The sequence below is a fragment of the Rutilus rutilus genome (assembly GCF_951802725.1).
Source record: "Rutilus rutilus genome assembly, chromosome: 20".
Lineage (NCBI taxonomy): Eukaryota > Metazoa > Chordata > Actinopteri > Cypriniformes > Leuciscidae > Rutilus > Rutilus rutilus.
This window is the reverse complement of record NC_140225.1, coordinates 13,558,847-13,580,567: the sequence shown is the minus strand read 5'-3', so window position 1 is coordinate 13,580,567 and position 21,721 is coordinate 13,558,847. Positions and strand designations below refer to the sequence as shown.

Below are 21,721 nucleotides of genomic sequence, written 5' to 3'. Positions count from 1 at the left end.
AAACTAAAACGGATTAAAAAAGAAATTAGAAAAACTTTATTATAGTAAACAAATTTAAAAACAGTACATTATCTCATTGAAAAGTAAAATCAGACCAGCTGAGATCATTTCATCATCATCAAGTTTGAATAATAAAAAATAGGCACAAAAAAAAAAAAACAAATTAATTAATAAAATTGCAATATTAATTGCAAAAACCTCAAAGATCACACACACACACACACACACACACACACACACACACACACACACACACACACACACACAAAGGTGTAAGAAACTTATAAATAAGGCAAAATCTGAATATAAGATAATCACTAAAGCCAGGATGAATTATGTTTGAGAAATTGCACCAGCCTCTTTGCAGGATGCCTCTTGCAATGTGATGTAGATTTACAGGGAGATACAAACTGAACTTACTGTAAAATATAAAAATAAATAAACAGCAAAGACAGCCAAAGTACAATAAAGGAAAGAAATTACAAACAAGTTGTACCAAAAGTGTAACACAGGCGATTCCTAGAGTGCAAATGCTTTATTCTGTTTTACCATCCTTAACTTCATCTTGTTATTCAGAGCAATATCACAAAGAAAGATGAGCTTTGTTCAGCTCGTAGACTTGTTCTTATGGAACTCCCAGTGATTCATGGTAACTAATACTGTTCCAGATCATCTTGGCCTGGCAGGAGGTTTTAGTGCAACTTTCTGGATTACCTACGGTGAATGTAAAAGAGCTTTCAAAACACTGACATTTATTCACACAACTGAAATGTCAAGCAGCTTGAAGAAATTAGTATCAGCAGTTTTTGAGAAAATGCTTTTATAGTTTATAAGTGAACAGCAAAATGTAAAATTGTACCTGAGGTGGAGTGAATACTGGCTGTATCCCAGTAGGTTTCACTGGAGGCACTGGAGGCTGTTTTGACTATCAGTTCAAAAAAAGAAGGGATATTATTTTTGGTTGGTATTTATAGTATGTTAGTAGGGTTGGATGCTTTCTGTTAAATGAGTCATCAAAAATTAGCTTCTTACAGGTTTAGACACCAGTGGCGGTAATGGTCTTGATGGAGGAAGTGGTTTAGATGGTGGCAGTAGAGTTTTTTCCTGAAACAAAATTTAGACATGATATTATCTCTGTTTTATGTCTCCTCTGCAATGAGCTTGAAGGCATTAAAAGCAACCAACATTGAACTAACAATTATATTTAATAATACACTACCATTCAAAAGTTTGGGGTCAACTTTTTTTTTTAATGTTTTTGAAAGAAGTCTCATATGCTCACCAAGGCTATGGCCAATGATCAAAATACAGCAAAAACAGTAACACTGTGAAATATTATTGAAATTTAAAATAACTGTTTTCTATTTTTAATATGTTTAAAAATGTAATTTATTCCTGTGATGGCAAAGCAAAATTTTCAGCATCATTACTCCAGTCTTCAGTGTCACATGATCCTTCAGAAATCATTCTAATGTGCTGATTTGGTGCCAAAGAAACATTCTTTTTATCAGTGTTAAAAACAGTTGTGTTGCTTAATATTTTTGTGGAAATTGGCATGCATTTACAGTATTGACGGATTCTTTGATGAATAGAAAGTTCAAAATAACATCTTTTATTTTAAATAGAAAGTTTTATAAATGTATTAATTTCTTTTTAAAAATCTGACCCCAAACTTTTGAACGGTAGTGTACAATCTTAAGATTAAAGGTTATTATTGGCATATATGATTCCATAAACAACCTTTAACATTCATGGAATCTTTCCACTGCACAAAAGGTTCTTTATAGTGCAAAAATATCCTTTAAGATTATTAAAATGTTCTTCACACTATGAAAAAGAACAGTTTGTTTAAGAAAGACTGAAAGGCTCTTTGAGAAACCTTTGTTTTTTAAAAGTGTATATCAAGATATTTTAGGACTCACCTGAGCAGGATAAATGTTTCTGGAAATGCCAGGAGGTGGGGCAGAGGGTTTCACAATCTAATTGAATATGGACATATTATATATATATTTTTTAAACAGTCAAGAATAGAGTCAAGAATAGATTCTTATAATTACAAAGTATTTTTTTGATAAGATTCACTACCTGTTCTTTCCTAGTTTGTGGTGCATCCTTTGGAGGCTGTGCATAGTGAGAAATAAGTGACAGGAATTCAGTATATATTCAGAAGTTCCTTCATCCTAAAATGCTCTTTTAATGTGAAGCACAAACTGAACAGCTCATTTCAGTGCTAAATGAATCATTTTACCAGTGGTGCTGGTCTCCAGGGTGTAGCCGGAGAATAGAGAGGTTTGCAGGCCAGAGTAGTGGATGAGTCAAGGAAAGTTGGTTGACTGATACGTGGCATTGCACATCTGGGGCTGTTCTTTGCACTTCCTGGTTGGAATGCCGGATTGCACTGGCCTGAGGAAGTGTGGATGTCCTTCAAAGACCTTTTAGAAGATAATTTAAAATAGAATGTCCTTCTTTAATAGTATAATATTTTTACTGAAATGAAAACAGACATTGAAAGGTCATTATTGACAGTTAGGAAACAGATCCTACCTTTTCTTTCTAAATTCTCTTATTTTGTTCCTGTAACACACCAGTGCTCCAATAATAATGACCAGTCCAATGATGACTACAGATGCAGACACACCAATTATCACAGCATTTCTTGCTGTAAATCAAAATCACACATTTGAAATTGCACAGAATTAGTACTGCATGGACAATAATTGAATTACGTGAAGTACTGTACAGTCATGGTAAGGATGTAATTGGTTTACTTTTTGAAAGTTCTGAGAGTTGGACATCACAATAGGGTGGTGCCCAGCCTGGATCGCAGTGACACTTCCTCTCATGGTTACACACCTTTAAAATATAAGTCAGTAATATGTTTACATGTGTTTATGCTTTGAAAAATTATCCGTCTATAAAGCAAATATGAAAGGGAATATATTCACATGCACATTTGAGCAACATGGCTTTTCACAACATCACAGTATCATAGCATGACAAACATTGCATTAATGCTTTTCTTCTAAAAATATAATTTTTAAGTTTTTAAAATAATATAAAACTGAAAAAGAAAATCACACACCCCATGATTGTTGCATTTAGCAGAGCAGTTCTCAGTGCCGTATATACTAATGTCTTGACACAGGCTGTTGTAACACACCTGTTGATTGGAAAACATAAAAAAAAGAATAAATAACTAAAGGTTTTGTACACTTTGTATTCTGTGTAAGGCAATGTACTGGACATTATTTACTTGCCTTATTAGTGCCACATTTGGTGCCTGCTGGAACCATCCCTAAGTCTTCTGTGGGCGAGGGATCCACAGCCATGTAGCAGGTTTTTGATGGTAAATTTATTTCATATTTGTTCCTGGTTATGGGGAAATTATTTCCCCCATAACAGTATATTTTCCCACATTTCATGTGCCTTTAGGATTTAGAATACCATTGTGTCATTAGAAAGCAATGAACAAAATACAATTTTTAGTCTTTATCCATCAAAGAGGAGTTAAGTTACACTTACTCAGTGCTCTTGGAGGTTCCATCATTTACATTATGGTTAAAGCAGGTGTCAGCATCCACCTCAGCATCTAAACATATACAAGATATTGATTTTTATTAATTAATTTCATTAATTATTTATAAATTTCTATATAAAAGTTGTACAAGTATATAAGTTGTAAGACTTTTATGTTAAAGTTTTTGTAAATGCATTATAAAACATCCAAAATGCCATGTAATCCCGCTCAGCGAGACTAGTACCTGATCCCCACAGCATCTTGCAGTGTTCCTTATGTGTTGGACATTGTCCATTGTAACAGTAGCCCTGATTATAATTGCAGGGGAGTCCATTCATCTTATACTCATCTTCAGGACAGAAGACCGACTCTCCTGTACAGTACTCATCCAAATCACAGTCGTGAGCACTCTTTCTGCACAGGCTACCTACATGTTTCAGCTAGAGGGGAGAATGAATGACAGAAATTAAGGCAATAATCTACTTTCACATGTATTATCAGTTGTCTTCTTGTGAAGCCTGGTGGGCGGCTTTTCTGATACCTGGCAATTGTGGCAGCACTCTCCATGTGCACAACGGGCACCTTCGGTCAGTCGACAGGTGGAGGCATTGCAGCAGGGATTGTTGCATTCCTAAAATCATTGTTTGCAAATCAGCATTTTAGAATGATTTCTGAAGGATCATGTGACACTGAAGACTGGAGTAGTGATGCTGAAAATTCAGCTTTGCCATCACAGGAATAAATTAAATTTTTAAAAATATATTAAATAGAAAACCTTTATTTTAAACTGTAATAATATTTCATAATATTACTGTATTTTTACTATATTCAATAAAACATTTAAAAATGTCAAAAACTTAAAAATTCACAATAGTGTATATATTATAGGCTACTCAAATACACACTTCTATTTTAGTGATGTTAAGCTGTCATTGAGAAACTGAGTTGACTCATCTGGAAATTTTCAAAACCAACATGTCAAACCTCAACAGTTCCGCAGTCACATTCTTCGCCTTTTTCAACAAAAGCATTTCCACAAACTGGGCCTCCATATAGTTCACCCTCATTCGGCACGTCTAGCAGACAGCTGCTGTCATAGTTCTGCAAAAATGTCCTCAAGGATGATTGACTGCAAGTACTGAAGGAATCAGGGTAAATATGCCTGTTGGAAGAATATGAAAGAAAATGAAGGTTCTGAGGAAGAGTTAAACTGCAGTTGCTTATATCTTCTGCCATTGTATAAATGTTTGCATTTACAATTAGCCTCACCCAATGATATCTTGCATAATGCAGCCATTGTTAGAGGAGCATCCACAGTTTTGATTATCATGTGACATACCCAGATTATGTCCCATTTCATGTGCAACGGTAGAAGCCACTGCAATGCAATTTTTATTATGGTCCTTTGCAAAGAAAAAATATCTTATGTTATTTACCACAACCAAAGCTTTATTTCAAACATTAGAAATGTAGCACTTCTTAATCTATTGATTTACATATATAAACATATTCTCAAAAAATACCTCATTCACAGCACCGGAGGATGGAGAGCACATAGCATACATTGTCGCCAACCCAACCGTTGATCCATCAAAATCTACACCACTGAATAAAAAAAGAGAATTTAAGTCATTAAATGATGTTTTTTTTTTGTGTCAAAAATCCACAAATAAAATTTCTAAAAATCAAAATAGATAATTGTATGTGGATCCTAACGCATAGAATAGATCAAATATCCAGGCACTCACATAGATTTTATCTTTTAAAAAGCCATTATTTTCAGGGCAGGGCTACATATTAAAAAACACCAATGCATATCGGCACAAACAGGCTTTCATCAAGGTGCCTGTTTAAAATATTATTTTCTATTACTAAATAAAAATAGATGTTTAAAGCTTGTGGTGAGACACATTTTAAAGGGAACAGTGTTCAGTGTGAGTACAAATGTGGCATTCTCAGCACAGAAACTGATTAAGATGAGCAGTCAGTGACTCACGTAATAAAATGGGCATTGTCATGCTTCTTTCTTTTGAGCAGGCTATCCTGACGCCATTGTAAAAACCGTTCCAGAGTAAGATTTGGTATATTGCTGACATCAATCAAGTCTCTTTGAGACCAAACTTCAAGTCCGACCAACATGACACGTATGTTTAACGGTCGGTAAAGCTGAAAGTGAAAAAAGTTGTATTTATTCAATAATTATTACTTTAAAAACCATACCATGCAAAACCTATTATTTAATAATACCTTGTAATAATACCACCATACCTTGTCTACGTGATTTGCAACCAGCATCATTCTTGCTTCAATTTTCTTAAAACTCCCATATTTCTTGTACTGAAGAAAATGTACAGATATATTTTAACAATATAAACACAACACATTAGTAATCAAGATATTTCTTCCTTTAAACCACATTCATACCTCCGTATGATCAACGACCAAAACCATCTCAATGATCCGCTGTCCTCCACTGGGGACTTTGTTTTTCTGAAGGAAAGTTGAAAAAGTCATTGTCATAAAACTTTTAATGGTAAATGCATTATAAATAGACAGTAGGTACAAATTAAACATTCTGCATAATAATGAAATAAGGAGCTAGTCCAATATGAATCAGATTTCAACAAGAGATCATTATAATATCATTACCATATATTTGCCTTTATACAGCCCGCTAGACTTTGGGCCAAGGTTATAGACTGTGTCATTAATGTATCCAAAGGCCCCTTGCTTGGTCCTTAAATGCTCTTGCTTGTAAATAGCATGGTCCCCATCCAAAGACTCTTCTAGGGGCTCAATCAAGTAAACTTGATTGTTCACCCTCAGAAACCCTCTACAAAAAAAAGAAGATACAATATTTCAAAGAGGGCGAAATGTATTATGTGCCGATATTGCACATATAGTACACATGTAGTCATTTACACTAGACAATGTTATCCAAAGCAACTAATTACAGGCAAAATCCACAAAAATCGCCTTTAGAATTAACAAAAGTTGCTTAAAATTAACATTATCCTTACTCCATTCCAGAGCAAAGCCCAACACTGACTGAAGAGTCTTCAAGATCCTGGATGTGTCCCTGATAGTAGCAGTGATCCTGAAGTGAAAAAACAGAATACAATGTAATATTAAGCAGCAATATTCACATACTATATCAGACAGAATTAAGCTGTTTTACTTTTTGAACATACAATATTGTCTGAAGACTTTGTCTCTGAAATTCCATCTTCGGTATAATGTGACATGGTGTAATGTTTTCCTAAAAGCTCCCTGTGAAAAAAAAAAAATGTATTCATACTGAGTGTGAATACAAGACACTCATTGTTTAGAGCATAAGCTGTTATAATATTGTCACATTCTCACCTATTTCTGTGCAGAGATATTGTTAAGTTCTTCCCATCTACAGTCAAATCATATTCAAGTTGTTCAGGATATCTCTAAAGAGGTGAAAGCAAGCATGCATGAATAAAAGTCGAATCAAGCATCCCAAGAGATCTGCAAAAATAGTCTGAAAAAGAGCGAACCTTGAGAGAAGAGGCGCTCCTTCTCACTCGCTCTTTCAGTGCCTGAGGTCGGAGTTGCACCACATCATAGCGCATCACATGAGGTAAAGCTGGATTCGCTGCCTCAAGATTCTCTAAAGCAACAGTCAATAAAGTTAGTTAAAAGCAGTAAGTTAAAAGCACATCACGCGATGTAACATGATTCGCGTTGTAAAATAATCCTCATAATGCTGTGCGCTCACCCCATGTATAAACAAAAGAAAGCAGTGATATAAATATTCCAGTGTATTGCATGGTTCACTGTCCTGTGGACTTGCTCGGGGACTCGTGGTGGGCTGCTGTGGGAACTTATACTAAAAGTTAATGCTCCGCCTCGATAGGCTACATTACGACCTCCTTATCCGGTAACAGCAAACTAGTCACTAATGAGTCACGGCCCAGTAAACGTGTAAGTATTTTCAAGAAACAAATGCAAATTTTCAATAGAAAAATAATTTGATGTAAAAAAAAATAATAATAATAATCCGGCTAGGTAGCCTATAGGCTAGCCTACCCAGAATGCTAATATGGTAGATTTTTGTAGTTCATCAATCTTTTCAACTCCATAACTGGAATGAATATGGTTAAGATCACTAAAGTAGCAAATAGTTTGATTGGTAATACTGTCAAAAACAATTAGGCCTAACTATATCCTTATCAGAACGTTAAGTCACTTTTATTTATATCCTGCAGGCTATAGCACTTTATACGATACAGATTGTTTCAGCAGCTTAAATAGTGATAACCAAAAAAAAAAAAAAAAAAACCCGGAAACAATGATGCAAACTAAGACGAAATCAGTTCTGCAGAAAACAGTGTTGTCATCGTCCAGCTCAGTTAAGTTCTCATCCAATAGTGTCAGTGCAGTCAAATCATTGTTGAATATGCTGCTAAGTGTATCAAGTGTTAATTAAGTGTTTATTACGTGAAGAATGAAACATAATAATGTATTAGGCTACTTTTGATATTTTGCTTATTAATACACATATATATTTTAAGTGTCATTAATACAAAACATTATATATTCTATTTAAAATGATGTTTCTTAATGGCTTCTCTGTCAATTATGGGGGCTTACCCCAAGGGTCTAATTTGATCTTTTCACTCCAAAATAAAAACAATATTTTTCTACTCCACATATCTAAAAACCTCAATGTGTCCACAAATTCCTCAATATCAAGTAGACTATGATAAAAACTATGATATTCAAGGTAATACAATGTCACACATCACTGTTATCCAGAGACACATAATTAGATCAATTAACCTCAGAACTGTTTCTTCTGACTAAATATTACAAATGCTGATATTCAGATTAAATTACAAAATTAGGAAGAGCATAGCCATTCATTAGCCTAAAAGTGTTGAGATTAAATTTTGTCATATCCTGAAGGATGATGTCATTAAGGATAGGCTATGTTCGTTATTACAAAAAGGATATTGCCAAAGTGTATAGTTGGGACAGAAAGTGAAATTCAAGGTCACTTTAAAAAAAAAAGGTCAAGGACATGAATAGTAGTAGTTAAAATGTATCACATGTGCTATAAGAAAAACAACGAATATGATTTCAAATTGGTCATTTGTTGTCAGTATTTAAAAAGAATTTTTTTTTTTTTTTTTTTTGTCAGTAATATTTTATCCAATATCATCCCAGCGATCTTATTGGACAAGCCGTTTGGAAAATGATGGATGAACAGCATAACAAGAATGACTCTACTGACATCTTGTGGATATTTTCTGCAGGTGCAGTTTTTCTCTCAGCTTTTTTTATGCTTATATTAGGTTTACAGCAGGTATTGTCAGTATTGTTAGACTATCTCTATATATATATTAGACTATCAGACAATAAATCAGACTTTTTTTTATTAGATTGCACTGGTTTTGCATCAAAATAAAATTACAAGTTTTTCATGAAATCGTATCTGCGTCATCAACCGGCTTTTATTTTGAAAGGGCGATGACACGGATTCGCATGGCGGCGTATAAACGGAGTATGTTGACATAATGCTGCAACCAGAATTAATTGAACTGTTGGGGTCTGTAACACCAACAATTCTTGCAGATAAGATACCGGTGATTGAATATAGAAAATACGCGTGTCTTGATTTACAACAAGAAGAAAGAAGGGATGAAACTGCTGTTTCACCTTTTGGATTCAGACCTCAACGAGTTCGCATTGCTGTAGAAGATGCATTTTTTGAGGTTAGTAGATTCGATTTGGTCGACAAGAATTTTGCACTTCAAAAAAACAATTGCATGTTTTTCTCTCAATATGTTACTTAACTTAAGAGTGTCAAAGTAGAAACTGCATGACCACATGGTGATGATATTTACCAATATCCCTATCTCATGTTTCTTCATCAGGATGGCGACATACACAGGCACATGTACCTACGAGACGTCGTGACGGCTATTGTATATGACGAACAACCTCCAACGTGAGTAATGAAGCTTCACCATTGATATTGCTTTGTAGTTAGGCAAATTACTTAACAAATCATTAATAATCATAATAATAATTGGTAGATCACATTTAGATCATAATTGTTATGCATCATAATTGTTAAAGCTATTAAATAATTATCATGTGTCTATAAAGAACCTCAGTTGTTCAGCTCATAAAATGTCCTTGTATATTTATTCTAGTTCAGCTGGATGTGATTCTTTCTCTGTTGCTGTCATTATGTGACTTGCTAGATTACTATTATTATTAGTGTAGCTATTAGTACTATCATTAAGTGATGTCAATGTATCTCATGAGGTTTAGTGCCTACTGAATATGTCGCTTGGATGAGTGGGGAGTGGGGATTTTGATGAACATTCTCTTGCCTTGATAAATGTATCACTAATATCACAAACCTCTTCCCAGTATCTCTGAGTTTAGATGTCACATAGCTGGATGCAAACAGTTATTTGACACATTGGAAGGGTATGAACACCACTACAATTCATTGCATCGAAATGTATGCTCCAACTGCAAGCGCTCATTTCCATCAAACCGACTGCTGGAGATACACATCTTGGAGTGGCATGACTCGCTCTTCCAGGTCATGGCGGAGAAACAATGCATGGTAATAGTACCACCAGATAGGTCATAGGACTGTACTGAGTGATACATGTTGTTGTATGAAGTGCTATGGTTATGTTTTTCATAACATGTTTTTGAGTGGCATGTGTCAGACAGACTATATGCATGCTAGAAATAGTTTTGTTTACCACTTTGATGAAGTTGATGAGAATTGGAGTGTCATTGATTGCAGGCAATCTTGCATGAATTCTTTGGGTGTATGTATAGCCTACCAACCAGATAAGAAAATCTACTGTACAAAAAATAATTGGATGATGCATACATTTTTGTAGCGCATACAAACTACAAATATATTACTCTCTCAATGGAAATACTACATATTTTTTAAAGAATTGATATTCATACGTTTACACAGAGAAAAGTACCGGTAACCATTAATTAAAACGTTTATGAAATGCTGCCACCTACTGGTTTCAACAGCAGGTTACATTAGAATCAGTGCGTGTTTCATTGACTTGAAACCGATTTTAAAGGGACAAGAAATAACGTTTGTGAAAGAAAATATTAGTACACTTTTCCTCCTCCCCATACACATTCTCTTTGAACAAACAAATATCATTCAGCTTTGCTGATTGTGTTCTGTTAATATTGCTTTTCAGTATGAGTGCTTGGTTGATGGATGTGGATTGAAATTCAAAACAACCAAAGAAAGGAAAGATCATCTTATCAGAACACATAGCTATCCAGCAGACTTCAGATTTGACAAATCAAAGAAGAGTGGAAGGTTTGAAATTAATACTGATTGTAAATTGTGGACAATTTTAGAATATAGATATTCTACTTTTGCACTCCTATCCAGTCATTTCAGTGCCTCATACAATTACTTTTTAAAATCATTTTAGAATGTTTTTTTGGTTTTTTTTAATGACCTTAATACGCAAATCAACAGAATACGAGAAAAAAAGACTCTGCAACAGAAGGATGCACATATGGAGGTTTCTGAAACAGCAACTATACAACAAGAGAGCTTTGAGTCCATGGACTTCTCTCTGACCCCAGATCCAAAAAGCCTTAAGACAGCAGAAACCGGACCAATGCATGCAGCTAATCTAAAGCCACAATATTCATACAAGTGAGTGGATTCATGGTCATGGATTCATATAAATACTTGATTAAGTTTCAATACCCTGTAGACTCAGTGATCAAAACTGTCTGTTGATTATTATCTTTCCTCCAGAGTTCCATCATCCATTTGCTTCGGTCAAGGCTCAGTCAGAGGCTTCAGAGGAAGAAGAAAGAAGTAGGGCAAAGCTTTTATTCAATGCAAACAATTGCAGTAATTTGTTGAGAGTGGCATTTTTGTAATAAAACTTGTAAAAGCAATCTTTAAAAAGGTGTCTTCTCTCTTTGATGTTATTAATCAGATCTAAAACTTAGGCAGTTGTGGCAAGACATTTAAGTCAAATGTCAAGCAGAATATCTTAAAATATTTTCACATATATTGAGTAATTTAAATACATATTTTATGTATTCCATTAAGTGTAGGCTATGTGCTTCGAGATCTAAAGATGCTTTCAACGAATAGCACATTGATTTGCTCTCGCTTGATGCTTCAGACACAAATACGTGGAACTGTGGAACTCACATAAGACCTGTTATAAACTTGAGATGCTTTGGAAGGAATGTGTGTTCTCGAATGGGTTTGACGGGATTTGGATTTTGTAGCACTATAAAAGGGTTATCTGAAGGACTAGCATTTGGAATGTAGGCTACATATGGATCTTTCGTTTTTCATTTTGGTCGCGAGAGTTCGGCGTTAAGTGTTTGATCTTTTAATTTAAATACTGTTTTATATATATATTTTTTTATATTCATATTAGCCTATTCGTGTCTCTTGGAAATGGTCGTGCTTCCCATTTTGCGCTTAGGCCTATTTTTAAATTAAATGTAGACTATGTAATCGTCCATCATTAAACAATTTAATACATGGAACAATGCACAGTTTTACAGCTGTAACAAACCTCAGTGAATAACATAGGCTAGCGCTTTTTATTTAGGTTTATGAAACGTAAGAGAGAGAGAAAGAAAAAAAAACTCCCGGAGGATTATTAGGTTGAAGTTTGTATTTTTTTTTTTAGGCCTAGGCTACTTGTAAATAATGACATTGTACACATCAGTCTCTGTGAAGATTTATTTTTTAATGCAAAAGATTATTTTTCTAATTTGTATATACATATAAAATATACAATAATTTACAGAAGATAAATGTAAACACTGTATAAATATCAGCAATTCTATTTTTTTTTTTTTCAAAAGGGCAATGCAAAATCGGTAATATATACGCGTATTTACAATAATAAAAATCTAGACATTAATCTTACAACCTAGCAAACTAGCATACATGTAGTCTACTGAAGGGATTATGCCTAAACAGGCGAAAAATCAATAAACAGGCCAAAATATTCTCTGTAGGCTATCTAACGACATGTAAAAACGTTTGGTAGGAAAAGTTCAGTGAAAGGATGAAATAGACGATGCTGTTTGTCTCCGCATAGTTTCTCTTCAATAAAGACCAACAGAATAACAAGCATCGTATGTGAACATAAAACCGTGTAGCCTGTCAAATTAATGGGGGGATAAAAGAAGTGAAGCAGACCTACTGGCAGATTTCGTAAATTTTTAGCTATTTGGGTAGCCTACAATCTTTGTAATGTGCTACAAAATATTTGGTTTGCGTTAAAATACATGGTCATTAAAAAAATGTGGGCTCAAATTGACTATCCATTTAGGCCGAATTTGGCTGCAGGTATAGGCTAAGCTAATGGAAATGAGTAATGTCATAAGAAATTAAATGTTTTTTTTATTTATTTATTATTGTTTCTTTTAGCCTACTAGGCGTTTCTGCTGTCAATCGCAACAAGCTCTTTAAGTTAGAAAAAAAAAACCTTTTAAAAACCTAATTATAAGGGCATTTCTTTAATAAGAGCTTTGTTGGATCTGGCAGACCCCACACTTCAGATCAGTGTTTTCTCGCGCATCACCCATCAACAAGTGATGCTGATCAACAAGTGGCACTTGCCAAATCGGCTGTGCCCTCAGTAGAAATAATCTCTTGGAAATTGTTTTCTCTGAGACTAAGACAATCAGCCACACTGTGTTATGTCTGCTTGTTTATAATACAAGATAAAGTCTTCTGTGTTCAGGGGAAGAAGATTCATTGCACTTTTAAAGCCAATTTGGGGACTCTCACTTTTGGAATAAACTGTGTAGTTCACAAGAATAAATTCTTTTAAATTGGTATATTTGCTGAAGTTCTTTAAAGAAAACATATTTGCTATTTCACTCGTCATTTGACTGGCAGAACCGCAGCAGACGGTGAACTGAAGGACGTTCTTCAGTCGGTTAAGACAAATAGTACATTCCGTAGGTCACTGGCCCACCGAAAAGTCCCGGGACTGGTAACGCAGGTCTAGCAAAGGAACTGGACGGTCCGTAGAGGGGTGGAGAACCAACGTGTGTTCCGAGTGGGAACGGAAAGGCGAACGCAGGTAATAATGGCTTGGTTGCAAGTTTTAGTTTCTCTAGTTCGGCCTCTTGAAGCCTTTTTGCCTTCGCCCGTCTGTTTTGAAACCAGATTTTAACTTGAGTCTCTGTGAGGTTGAGTGAATTGGAAAATTCCGCTCTCTCTGCAATAGAAAGATACTGTTTTTGACGAAATTTTCTCTCCAAAGCGAGCAGCTGCGAGGTGGTAAACGGTGTCCGCGGTTTTCGGTTGTTCTTATGTTTTCTGAGGGTACACGGAGGTGGACTTGAGTGCCCTGCGAACAAACAATAAAACATTAAACATGTTAAATTGAGAATAATTGTGTTACGTTGCCTTGATAACAATGAATCCCTGTTTTTTCCACTTATGCTTCACGTTTATTTTCAGTAGCCTATTATCATATAGACAAGGCTATACGAAATTGGGATAGCCTAGCCTGCTTGAAATGCCTATTAAATTGCCTATATATTCAGATATGAAAAAATAGGCCTAGCCTATCTTTAAATTAAATACATCCACAAATTTGTCTTTAAAAGGAATGCGTTTTTGCAACGCAGGCTTTTCTTTGCAAAAGTAGGCTACTGGTCAATTATATTCTACTTTTGGATGACATCAAGACCTTCCTCTACACATCTCACAGTCGTTTTGTTTTCATACAAAAAGCTAATTTCAAATCTAAATAAACTTTATTATATATAGGCCTATATTTATATTTATATAATATATATATTAAAATTCATGTTTATAATTGCCATGCCTCATCACTGAACAACTCACTTGGCGGAGAAGTGTACGAGGGTGTCTGAAACCAGCCGGACTGTCCCTTGTCATTTAATTCTTCCATATCTCCTCTCTTGCAGTCGGATAGGTTGGAGACGCTCTCCACTGGGATCTTTCTGTCTGCGTAAAGAGCCATGGGCGAGAGCCTCAGTCGCTCATCTGCACTGGATGTCGGAGATATAATACCAGATTCAGATGACGTGTATAAAGTCCGTGTGCTTGTTCTGTCTGATATTAAAGATTCCACACTGAACGGGAGACTCTGCGCCTTGCCTTTACATCCTTTGACAGTCGCTTTATCGGTGGTTTGCTCCTCTTTGTCCGCACTTTTGCGTTCCTGTAGTTTTCCTTCTTGGGAGAGTGGCCCTTGAAAAGAATTCATCATGGATGATAGAGGGGCCATACAATAAGAATATGTGAGTCGTCCTGAATTGTACTCGTTCCCCAGTGCCTTTCCCTTCTGCCGTCGCGCTTTTGCGACGCCTGCCTCCCTCTCCTAGCAGAGCGCACTCGCAGCTATAAACTTCCAAAAGTTCTCTTTTTTCCCTGCCGCCCTCCAATCGGCTTTACATTTCACCCACATGACTTTCCGCTTGCTCGTCCTGATTGGTCAAACAAGTTTCTTTGAGACGTCACAATGATTTTGAAAGAAATGTTGCATGGTTAATCATACTTGTCTTGCCGAGGTGGTTTATTGATTGCTCTGGGGGCTCCAGTCTTGGAGGCAAGGAGCCATTTGAGAAGTTTTGTTGCAATTAACCAGAGGGGATGTCTGTATAGCGGGCCTCCGTACTCATTAACTGAACTCTTATTGAAAACATACAGCGAAACAAACCACTTCCTTGGCCTCTTCGTCCACAATTTCTGGGAGATTTTCTTTATAAAAACGCTGGATAGTGGAGATAGCGGAAAAATATTTATATTGCACATGTGATAGAATTTCGAGAGTGTTATTCAACGCCCTAAGATAAGGCGGGTGGTATTTTATTTTTATTTTTTTTATTTGTGGTATAGCCTCATTTTTTATTTTATTTTATATTTTATTTAAAATTGCTTTTTTAAATTTTAAATTCTCAATCGCATCGGGTCTGTTTTACCTCAAAATGGAACTGTTCAGTAGAGAAAAAAAAAAGAAAAAAAAAACCTTTATCCATAAAGACAAAATGGCAGGACAAAAATGATGTGATTGAATTGAGGATGATTTTGTCACGCTGCATTACAGCAATTTAAAGCTTGTCTTGGCCCTTTAAGACTGCAGAAAGCCTCCATTGAGGCGCAACTGGCAACCCCTCACCGTAAGTCAAAGCATTTCATAACGCAGACAAGCCCTGTTTTGGAAGGCGCCAGTCTCGGCAAGATCAAAAAGGAAGCTACCTCAGGGAGAATATGCAACAGTTAACTCCACTTAACCAATTGTCCTCGAAGAGTTTAATGTCAAGGCAATAGCCAGAGGGCAATCAGTTCCCACAGACAGCGCGCACTACTCAGTTAACTGTTGCCTCACTACATGTCTACTTTTAGAAGGTTTAGACTTGATCATTTTTATCATCGGAGCATGTTTACTTTGCAGATTTCTGCGAAAGAATGAACTGGAGCCATTAGCCCAGTAAAGTTTACCCTACTTTTAAAACGGATTTAGACCTTTGTGCCAACAAGTTAAATTAACTAGCTATAACCTAAATTTAATAAGCGACTCCTGTAATTAGCCTGTATACATTTTTATTTAATATTAAATTTGAAGCATTTTAGCAGTTAAAATCATACTATAAAAACGCGTTCATTTAAAAAAAAAAAAGAAAAAAAAAAGTTTATTATAGGCCTACTGGAATGTTTGGTTTTATTATTAGTAGCCTGCGACCTGCTTGTGGATCATGACATTAATTTGATCAGTTTCAAGACCTGAAGAAGCATATTTCTTCCAGGACGTAGAGTTAAAATTGTATCTATTTGACAAAAGTAGGCCTAATTATATATATATAAAAAAGTAGCTATAAACGGAAACTTACTGTATAGGCTATTATATCAGCTAATATAGGATGTACAATTTATACGAATCCATTTAAGAACCACATGATTCATCGATTAAAAACTGCAGTTTGTAGGCTAATTCTGATTCAGACCGGCTATAGCACTTGTTTGATATTTAAAATTTAAAATTAAGAGTTGCTGATGCATAAATAGGGCCTATTACGTTTAGTAGGCTAGCCTAATATTTGATAGATAATTTGTTAAGAGTAATGCCAAATGCCTTTTCTACCTTTCAAGATGCGTGTTGTGGACTTCATGCTCTATGTCTTTCAATCCAACAACACCGGTGAGAAAAAAGTGGAGTGCTTTTTCTCCTGATCCACAGTGCCTGCTCTCGATAAGGCGGTATTTCAGCGAAATCCTTGGTGAATGTAATTGCTAGGCCCATGTAACCTCCTCCCATGAGAATACCACTCCAAGTGTTCTTCAAAACCAGTGCACATATTGAAACATTTACTCAGGAAGTGGTTCTCTGATTTATTACAAAACAAAATACTGTAAGTAGTGTGTCTATGTGCTACTCATTACCCCAAAATGGCAGAAGCTGACATGGGTTAAGATGTGAAAGAGCCCAAACAACTTATATATTTGTATGAACGTGTATAGAAAACAGGACCTTTAAGACTATTTGCCTACTGATAACTGAAGATTTTAAAAACTATAGGCTATTACAATTGTAAGTAAACCATTCAAATATTTGCTGAGAATAATTTTTTTTTTTGTGCAAATTATTAATTATAGCCTACATATTTAGCTCACTTTCTACCACAAATTAATTCAGAAAATGTTGAAGTTGCCATAGAATAAATTAAATGTTCTTGGCATTTACATGAGACATGATATATTTGCTTTTAGATGTACAAGTGGACTGTAAAATGCTTAAGAACATAGGCTAGGCAATGTGTGTGTGTGTGTGTGTATATATATATAGGCTATATAGCCTATATAGGGTTTAACGGGGCTAAAGGCTCCACGGGGTAAAAGGCTCCTTTGATTTTATTTTCCTCTAAACCTCTAGATGGCAAAAAACTTGCCGTAGCACTTTCCAAAACATCCGCTTTTCAAGATGCAAGTGGATTTTTGGCGGACCCTGGCCTTGACGCGATCACGAGCAGGAACGCAAAGTTCTGCACTACTTTGATGTAATATTTTACGTAAAAAAAGTTGTCGATTTAAGAAAATGAGAATCGCTAAAATTATTGAATATATTTTGAGACAGAGGTCTTGTTAACGATTTTCAGTTTTGTTCAAGCTAATTAAAGCAACAGTTTTTCATTAACGGAAGAATATGTAAAGGTAGGCCTAGGATATTTGGGGTAAAAGGCGCCCCTGCTGTTGGGGCGAAAGGCACAATAATGAACATGATAATAAATATCTGGTTGACTTTTCCATTTGTTGACATGACATGGTTATATTCAGGTGGTAAATATCCTATATTAAGTTGGTTGTATTTGTATAAATACTATGTGCATTTTGCCCCATACTGGTGAGCCTTTTGTGTGTGGGGTAAAAGGCCCATCTTGCCACCTCATACACTTATAAGATTTTTAAACAAAATAAACCACTTTTATGATTTATTTTCACACAAAATATGTTGCTCCATAAATGTTCAATACAAACATTTCTTTTCTTTTTTTCTGCAATCATACACATACATTTTTTCTTAAGTTGTGCCTTTAGCTCTGTTGTACCCTATATATAATTGGTAGCCTACTACCAGAAGCTGGACTTGCATTACTGTACAGTGGGCCACAATGTCCTCATTATTTGTTAACAAACCAAGATTTTCATATTCTTAGAGCCAGTGTCAAAGTTGATATGTTAAAAGACCACATTAAGATTTCTATCTGAAGACATCGCTGTTGCCTTTTGCTTCTATATAGCTATTAAGTAATTTCCTTTGCCGTCATCTCAGGACGTTATTTCATCTCTGGGGAATTTAATGTCATGTGTAACTTTCCTCCAGTCTCCCTTGACTCTCAACCTTTTTTTATTGAATAATTAATTTTTCCTGTTACTCTTCTTGAGGTTAGTATAATTGCTTGAAATGTAAACACACAATGTTATTATTTGGGAATCCCTCATGACTTGACTATTGCTCTGCCAATGGAACAATTGCTCTTAAGCAGTACAATACTGTTTATGTTAGTCCTCTGTGCATGAGTTCAAAGTTTTGCAAAGATCTGATTCTTGATGGAATGTTTGCCTATGTCCAAGGGGGGTTACATAGATTTCTCATGCATCCTTAGCTTTGATTCTCATGTTTAAAAAAATAAAGCCAAGCAGAATTCTATGCTGATTGCTGAAAGACTCTTGTGGTTGGAAAATGCATCTTTTCAAAAGGAAAATTGTTGGGAAAAGTTGTGTCAGTTATAAAGTGGTACGTTTTTGTTTGCTCCTAGTTCATTGGATGTAAGCAAACCTAAGTGTTCGAAAACAGAAAAAAAAATATAGTTAAATAAATACTCCAGATTTACATGACATTAAATGTTTTTTTAGTGCCAATTTAGACTAATAATTCAGAATCATGCCAGTATCTTGGATGATGCAATAGTATTCATACACAAATGTGTGAAGCATAGTTGAAGGTCAAGTTAAATTGCCATCATCTTGGCCCAACTGACATTAATAGTTCAAGACGTTTCATACCCTCTCCAGCTATGCCGACATGCTGTATGTTGAGCCAATCACAGATGTGTGGTTATGCCATAGTACAGAGAGGACAACCCCCTCCTCTTACATACACACACACACACGGCCATTATGAAGTTTAAGGTCACAGAACTATCTCATCTCTGTGGTTTTACAGTTCTATTTTGTGATCTCATCCTAGCATGTTAGTGTCTTTCTGATCTGTGCCTCATTTCTCTTTAGACCATGAAAACCTTTGAGAAAGCTATACTTCTAAGCATGTAAAATCTCAGACTGTCATCTTCAGAGATTTCCATCTTCATAACCAAGTCTATGCTTTTCTATAGTCACCGCTAAAATGGACCGTCTATAAACATTAAATCTTGAGGCATATCCGTACAGATTGTATTGGCATCATGTTATGATAATCATAGGCATTTAGACGATCAAAGAAAATCCTTGCAGAGGTTTCAAAGGGCACAAGTAACCATTTTAAATGAGATCAGTGTTTTTGAATACTCCAAGGCACAGAACTTGAACTTTTGGCTTCAAGGTTTTTGTTTTTTAATCAGATCTTGTTCTGTGGATAATACTTTGGCTTGTCAAGATCAATTTACATACGCACATTACAGTAGTTCAGTTTTGAGCGTTTTCATCTCTGTGTCAAGCAGTGCCTTGGTGGGGTGCAGTCTCTCCATGGTTCTCCTTAAATTTGGCTACTCTTCAGCCTATTGTACATAAAAGGTTCTCACCCAAGATTTAAGTTAAGATAATTATTATTTTATTTTTCCATTGCATACGTCTATATCATTTAGTGGTAGGAGGTTATTGCTTGCAAATGATTTGATCCTGTCAAATCAACATATTTATGCAGGAAAACGTTCAGAATATTATATATCTATCCTATTATCTTTTGCATTTTTATACATATACCTTAATGAAAAAAAAAATCCCCATTGAAGTATAATCTCACAATGTTTGGCTTTAGGCTTCCAAAGTGGTGCCCTGTTTCAGAGATTTCCGCCTTTGACTCCAGAAGACATTTCTGTCACAGCGTGGAGGCAAGTAAACTATGTCAGAAGTCATTACGGACCTTGAAAGCAGATCTGTCCTTCAAGGTCGCCATGGAGTAGGATGGACATTTTCATAGTGTGACTGAAAGTTGGCTGATTCAGTGCAATGATTCAAAAACTTAAGTCAACTAGAGGCTGAAATGCAAGCGAGTACAGTATGTTGTAGCAGCTGCGCTAATTGTACCTCTTTAAGAATGTTAGAAACTGCAGTCTGTGTTAGTCTAAAATAAGTATGCATTTAAGTAACTCTTGTTGTGTTGCCAGGGCGATCACTACGGTGGAAGTCAAGTTTTGTAGAGTATATCCATTTACTTAAATGCTAAAGAGCACTTTGAAAAGTCAACCTAAGATGAAGTTGTTGCCACAAAGCTCATGATGTCCGTTAACTGACCGCTCACATGAAAAATCCAGAAAGTGGCATCAAGCTCCAACAGGATTACATCTGAGCATTGTTACTGGGTTTTACAGAGACAATTGGAACCTTAAACCCTTGTCAGAAGCACAATGGGACACAGTTATAGCCCTCTGTGAAATGGTGGCCAAGATGAAGTGTTGATGTGACAGAAGTAGGCAGAGCACAACGGCTGTATCCCACTGAGGGAAAATTAAAACTATCATTTACATCTCACAATCATGACTTTGCCAAGTCTGAGGAGAATTACCTCTTGGATAATGATTATTGCTGTATCAATGACGGCACACTAAAGCAGCAATTGAATCCCAGGCCTCCAAAAAAGTGTAATGTAAATGCTAACAAAAACTATATTGCTCTAATGTCTATTACAGTTTCATTTTGTTCTTTTTTTGTTGTCGCTTTCTTATTATTGATTCTTGATATATTTTTTTAAGTTTATCATTGTAAGTGTGTATTTCTATGTCTGAGAGTACGTTGCAATCAAATATTTATTGATGATCTTGAGAGATGCTTTCTTACCAACCTAACTTAAAAGAAGGTGCTTAGATCTGTTTTTTTTTTTTGTGACGCGCAAGCATTAATATGCTTTTAAAACCGAGGTCTTCATCTGTTGTATGGTAGCTTGTGTGCAAATTTTCAAGAGTAAAAATTGTTGTTTCTTAAGAAGAGGGGTTTAGAAAAAGGCCTGGATCGAGTTATTTCTTTAGTAGTATTTCTACTCATTCTGACCAGCGTTCTCTTGACGTCTTTTTGAACTAGAACCCAATGGGTTGTTGCGAGTGAAACCGGTGGAGGTCAGGCCTCATAAATGCTTAACTACCCCGAAAGGGAAACTGCTTTGGCAAGTTGGGCTTGTGTTTATGTCCATGCGCATAGGGTTTCCTTAAGATTTTTTACTCTGCCCAGAGGGGGCACTTAAAACAGAGGCCTCGGGTGACACGGATAAGTAGAAAGTATCTTGACCTTTTATTTGACTTAACAAGAGCTTGACCTGACCCAATCAGTTTAGGCTAACATCATGGCCCCAATCCTAAAGCCATTTGACTTCCCCACAGAAAAATCTTGCCTGCTTTTGCTCAACTGTCGCACTCATGTTTTCCAACAATTATAAGGGTAAGTCGCCCATGAACTGCTGAGCATCCCAGCTGAGAGACTGAACCCAC

At 35.7% G+C, this 21,721-nt stretch overlaps 3 protein-coding genes across 3 annotated transcripts; 1 reads left to right on the top strand and 2 right to left on the bottom strand.

Annotated features, from left to right (window-relative positions):
* Positions 1 to 518: 518 nt before the first annotated feature.
* adam8a (ADAM metallopeptidase domain 8a) lies at positions 519 to 7,409 on the bottom strand. The gene is made up of 25 exons (XM_084391965.1): positions 7,263 to 7,409; positions 7,042 to 7,154; positions 6,881 to 6,954; positions 6,709 to 6,787; positions 6,538 to 6,614; positions 6,167 to 6,350; positions 5,942 to 6,007; positions 5,786 to 5,854; positions 5,514 to 5,683; positions 5,041 to 5,122; positions 4,787 to 4,920; positions 4,502 to 4,679; positions 4,059 to 4,148; positions 3,762 to 3,957; positions 3,523 to 3,589; positions 3,258 to 3,426; positions 3,083 to 3,160; positions 2,769 to 2,853; positions 2,545 to 2,659; positions 2,249 to 2,432; positions 2,086 to 2,121; positions 1,923 to 1,979; positions 1,033 to 1,104; positions 860 to 925; positions 519 to 714 (listed from the first exon to the last, which is right to left on the bottom strand). The coding sequence occupies exons 1-25, from the start codon at positions 7,312 to 7,314 to the stop codon at positions 670 to 672; spliced, it is 2,538 nt and encodes an 845-aa protein (XP_084248091.1). The 5' UTR covers positions 7,315 to 7,409; the 3' UTR covers positions 519 to 669.
* A 1,587-nt stretch (positions 7,410 to 8,996) lies between these two features.
* znf511 (zinc finger protein 511) lies at positions 8,997 to 11,480 on the top strand. Its single transcript, XM_084391963.1, has 6 exons — positions 8,997 to 9,261; positions 9,424 to 9,497; positions 9,929 to 10,130; positions 10,747 to 10,871; positions 11,037 to 11,219; positions 11,325 to 11,480. Exons 1-6 carry the CDS (start codon positions 9,064 to 9,066, stop codon positions 11,389 to 11,391), a joined length of 849 nt encoding a protein of 282 aa, XP_084248089.1. The 5' UTR covers positions 8,997 to 9,063; the 3' UTR covers positions 11,392 to 11,480.
* Positions 11,481 to 12,972: 1,492 nt separating this feature from the next.
* Positions 12,973 to 14,906, bottom strand: msx3 (muscle segment homeobox 3). Its single transcript, XM_084391964.1, has 2 exons — positions 14,409 to 14,906; positions 12,973 to 13,905 (listed from the first exon to the last, which is right to left on the bottom strand). The coding sequence occupies exons 1-2, from the start codon at positions 14,812 to 14,814 to the stop codon at positions 13,490 to 13,492; spliced, it is 822 nt and encodes a 273-aa protein (XP_084248090.1). The 5' UTR covers positions 14,815 to 14,906; the 3' UTR covers positions 12,973 to 13,489.
* Between the last annotated feature and the right edge of the window lie 6,815 nt (positions 14,907 to 21,721).